At 44.4% G+C, this 4,838-nt stretch overlaps 1 protein-coding gene across 11 annotated transcripts in view; it reads right to left on the bottom strand.

Moving 5' to 3' along the window:
• The window catches only part of DCAF1 (DDB1 and CUL4 associated factor 1), an 88,182-nt gene that overhangs the window by 73,594 nt on the left and 9,750 nt on the right, over positions 1–4,838 (bottom strand). For all 11 annotated transcript variants that reach the window (XR_005200469.1, XR_005200472.1, XR_005200616.1 and 8 more), the window contains exons 2-3: positions 3,979–4,096; positions 1,792–1,868 (exon numbers count right to left, since the gene is read on the bottom strand). Coding sequence is in view for 8 of the 11 variants with exons in the window: in XM_037738993.1 (XP_037594921.1) it covers positions 1,792–1,868; positions 3,979–4,088 (187 nt within the window). In the remaining 3 variants the exon portion in view is untranslated. The remainder of the gene's footprint in view (positions 1–1,791; positions 1,869–3,978; positions 4,097–4,838) is intronic.

Raw genomic sequence — 4,838 nt, 5'->3', positions numbered from 1 at the left:
TATTTTTAGTAGAGACAGGGTTTTTCCATGTTGGCCAAGCTAGTCTCGAACTCCCAACCTCAGGTGATCCACCTGCCTCGGCCTCCCAAAGTGCTAGGATTACAGCTGTGAGCCACTGTGCCCGGCCAAAATTTCAGACTCCTCTTCACAAAAGATTGCTTCTGGCTATAGAGCTTATATGCATTGTGGGACCATGTATGACTTAAGTTTTGCCCACTGGTGATCGACCTTACAGAAAACATAAAATGGCAGCCTCAAGTCCCTCATAATTGTGTATCACTGTAACAAATTTCATGCCAAAGCAGGTGCTGGCATGGCTTTATTTAAATTAGCCCAAAATTGGCCAGGCACAGTGGCTCATGCCTGTAATCCCAGCACTTTGGGTGGCGGAGGCGGGTGGATCACTTCAGGTAGGGAGTTTGAGACCAGCCTGGCCAACACAGTGAAACCCCGTGTCTACTAAAAATATAAAACTTAGCCGAGCATGGTGGTGCATGCTTGTAATCCAGGCTACTCACGACACTAAGGCACAAGAATCGATTGAACCCAAGAAGCAGTGGTTGCAGTGAGCCAAGATTGTGCCACTGCATTACAAACTGGGTGACAGAGCAAGACTCCATCTCAATATATATATATATGCAAGCAAGCTCGAAATAAAACCATATTAACAGGAGAAAGCATATGTTAGCTCTTCAGGACAACAATGCAGACATCAAGGTCAAGGTTCCAAGTATTAACTTCCTAACTAAAGGCAAGACACTGAATGTTTTCTCAACTATATTTCCCCAACAGTAAAAGGATAATTATTATTAGAACAATGAAGGCACAGAAAAGAACACCTTTTGCTTTTATGGTTTAAAAAAGTTGGCTGGGCAGACGGGCACAGGGGCTCATGCCTGTCATCCCAGCACTTTGGGAGGCCAAGGTGGGTAGATCACAAGGTCAGGAGATCAAGACCATCCTGGCCAATATGGTGAAACCCCATCTCTACTAAAAATACAAAAATTAGCTGTGCGTGGTGGCAAGTACCTGTAGTCCCAGCTACTTGGGAGACTGAGGCAGGAGAATCACTTGAACCTGGGAGGAGGTTGCAGTGAGCCAAGATTGTGCCACTGCACTCCAGCCTGGCAACAGACCAAGACTCCGTCTCAAAAAAAAAAAAATTTGGCTGGGCACAGTGGCTCATGCCTACAATCCCAGCACATCTGGGAGGCCCAGGGAGGGCAGCTTGTGTCCAGGAGTTCCTGACCAACCTAGGCAGCAAAGCAAGACCCAATCTCTACAAAAAAATAAAAAAATTAGCCAGGCATGATGGCACATGTCTGTAGTCCCAGCTACTCAGGAGGCTGTGATAGTAGGATCACTTAAGCCAGGCTATTCAGGCTGCAGTGAGCTATGATCATGACACTGCACTGCAATCTGAGCAACAGAGTACCTGTCTCCAAAAAAGAAAAAGTCAAAAAGGAAGACCATTTTGCTTTTTAATTCTGTCACCACACCAACTGAGTTAACTAAAATACACCTACTTTTGTTCCTTTAGGTTATGTGATATTTGATCAGTAAGTATCAGAAATATTTCCATTTTTTTCCAGAAGTTTATTTTTCCTCACTGCCTCCACCTTGAGCAGCATTTTAACAAATAAAAGGTCTTAAAACTTACCACAGAAGATGCTATTTCAATTCAAAAATATTCCCATAAGCAATTTTTCTTTTTAGAAAAAAAAAAAAAAGACCACTTATTAGAAGTGTCTTTAAAAAAAAAAGATCCACGCTTAAGAACACAAGCCTTACCAGGATGTCGATCATCAAATGGGTCTGGATCCCCTTTACGATATTCTTCAGTTTCTTTTTCAATCAATTCAGACATCCTAGCACAAAGGGAACAAGGGGTCAACTCTGGACAAGCACACAAAAAATGCAACATCACCTGTAACAGTCAAATCAACAGTCAAGGTACAAAATAAAAGCAAAGTTAGGGGCCGGGCGCGGTGGCTCAAGCCTGTAATCCCAGCACTTTGGGAGGCCGAGGCGGGTGGATCACGAGGTCAAGAGATCGAGACCATCCTGGTCAACATGGTGAAACCCCGTCTCTACTCAAACTACAAAAAATTAGCTGGGCATGGTGGCGCGTGCCTGTAATCCCAGCTACTCAGGAGGCTGAGGTAGGAGAATTGCCTGAACCCGGGAGGCGGAGGTTGCGGTGAGCCGAGATCGCGCCATTGCACTCCAGCCTGGGTAACAAGAGCGAGACTCGGTCTCAAAAAAAAAAAAAAAAGCAAAGTTAGAAAAAGGCTACTTCTTTTGATGAACATAGAAATCTAAACAATTGGCTGGGCGCGGTGGCTCACACCTATAATCCCAGCACTTTGGGAGGTCGAGGCGGGTGGATCACGAGGTCAAAAGATCAAGACCATCCTGGTCAACATGGTGAAACCCTGTCTCTACTAAAAATACAAAAATTAGTTGGGCATGGTGGTGTGCGCCTGTAGGCCCAGCTACTCGGGAGGCTGAGGCAGGAGAATTGCTTGAACCTGGAAGGTGAGAGTTGCACTGAACCGAGATCACACCACTGCGCTCCAGCCTGGGGGAGAGAGCAAGACTCCATCTCGAAAAAATAAAATAAAATAAAAGGCCAGGTGCAGTGGCTCATGCCCATAATCCCAGCACTTTGGGAGGCCTAAGCAGGTGGATCACTTGAAATCAGTTCAAGACTAGCCTGACCAAAATGGCAAAACGCTATCTTTACTAAAAATACAAAAATTAGCCAGGCGTGGTGGCAGGCACCTATAATCCCAGCTACTCGGGAGGCTGAGGCAGGGAGAACTGCTTGAAACTGGGAGGTGGGGGCTGTGGTGAACCGAGATTGTGCCACTACACTCCAGCCTGGGCAACAGAGCAAGACTCCATTCCCCCCAAAAAATTTCAAAAGCTTTTCAGTTTAAAACCAAGGTAGGGAATGAAAAAGTGTCAAGTTATGAATAAATGAGGAGAGACACAGAAATGAGGATAAGCTCTGTTTTGGATATGGTCTGTTTCAGGTGTCTGTGGAAGGGCCAAGCAGGCTGGCACAGTGGTTTCACCTGTAATCCCAGCACTTTGGGAGGCTGAGGCAGGAGGACTGCTTGACCCCAGAATTTCAAGACCAGCCTGGGTAACGCAGGGAGACTCTTCCTCTACAAACAATTTAAAAATTAGCCAGGTGTGGTGGTGCACACCTGTGGTCTCAACTAGTAGGGAGGCTGAGGTAGGAAGATGGCTTGAGCCCAGGAGATCCAGGCTGCAGTGAGCTGAGATCACGCCACTACAGCCTGGTGACAGTGTGAGACCCTGTTTCCAAAAAAAAAAAAAAAAAAAAAAGACAGAAGAGCCAGGAAAAGATGTATTATTCACCAAGCAATTGAGAAATGAGTCAAATTTTTATTTATTTGTTTAATTTAAATAGGCCAGGCACGGTGGCTCACACCTGTAATCCCAGCACTTTGGGAGCCTGAGGCAAGTGGATCACCTGAGCTCAGGAGTTCAAGACCAGTCTGGGCAACATGGTGAAACCCCGTCTCTATAAAAAAAAATACAAAAATTAGCTGGGCATGGTGGCGGGTACCTGTAATCCCAGCTACTCAGGAGGCTGAGGCAGGAGAATCACTTTAACCCAGGAGGCGGAGGTTGCAGTGAGCTGAGATCACGCCATCGCAATCCAGCCTAGGCAACAAGAGTGAAACTCCATCTCAAAAGAAAATTTTTTTTAAAATAAGAAAATTAAAGAGCTTCAGGAAGTAGGGAGACAAACACTAAATCTGAGGAAAGAAAAAGACTTATTTAGAATTTACAGTCAAGGTAAATATGTTCCTATGCTATTCTCCACACCAATTTTTGCTTGTTTTTAAACCAGTTTGTATTTGTGTGTGTATGAAGAAATCTAGTGTATGAGTTGTGTCTGAGGTTTTTTATTAAACTAGGTTTTAAAGAAATTATTCGTACCTGGTAAGGATAGGTACCATGTCCTGCCCACTGCCATGTTCCTTTTCCCACTGCTCCAGCAGGGTAGTGAGCTCAGCTTTGGAGTCCACATGTACCACTACTGTAGTCATGACTTTGCCTAAAGCAGCAAAAAAAAAAAAGAAAAAAGAAAAACAATAAATGAAAAGCAAATAAAAGTGAAGAAGGGGTAGAAAAGAGATAAGAAAGCAAGAAGAAGAATTAAAAAGGGAAATTTAACACCTTGGACCCTTCAGAATTATTTGTGGTGCAGTGGAAAACCTGGGATACTCATCAAGCCTACACACCCAACCAGTCATGATGAACAAGTACTTTCACCTTTCTCTGCCTCAGCTTCAAATGTCAAATGAGGCAAGAAGCTGGATCAAAATGGTGATTCTTAAGCTTTCTAGGAGCCCCTTTGAAAATCAGACAAAAATTGTAATATCTTTCACTCATCAAAATGAATTTACTGCCAGGCACGGTGGCTCATGAATATAATCACAGCACTTTGGGAGGCTGGGGCAGGCTGATCACTTGAGGTCAGGAGTTTGAGACCAGCCTGGCCAACATGGTAAAACCCTGTCTCCACTAAAAATACAAAAATTAGCTGGGCGTGGTGACAGGTGCCTGTAATCCCAGCTACTTGGGAAGCTGAGGTATTAGAATTGCTTGAACCTGGGAGGCGGAGACTGCCTTGAGCCGAGATCTTGCCTCTGAACTCCAGCCTGGGTCTCAAAAAAAGAAAAAAAAAAAATTTACCTAATGCCTACCTGTAATACATACAATAATCCCAGGCCTCGATCTCTGAGGTCTAAAACTTCGTGCTTACTTTTTTTGTTTTTTTTTTTTTCTACACCAGG

This window comes from Cebus imitator, unplaced genomic scaffold, assembly GCF_001604975.1.
Source record: "Cebus imitator isolate Cc_AM_T3 unplaced genomic scaffold, Cebus_imitator-1.0 Scaffold0, whole genome shotgun sequence".
Classification (NCBI taxonomy): Eukaryota; Metazoa; Chordata; class Mammalia; order Primates; family Cebidae; genus Cebus; species Cebus imitator.
The sequence above is the reverse complement of the archived record's forward strand: the minus strand, read 5'-3'. Positions and strand labels throughout refer to the sequence as shown.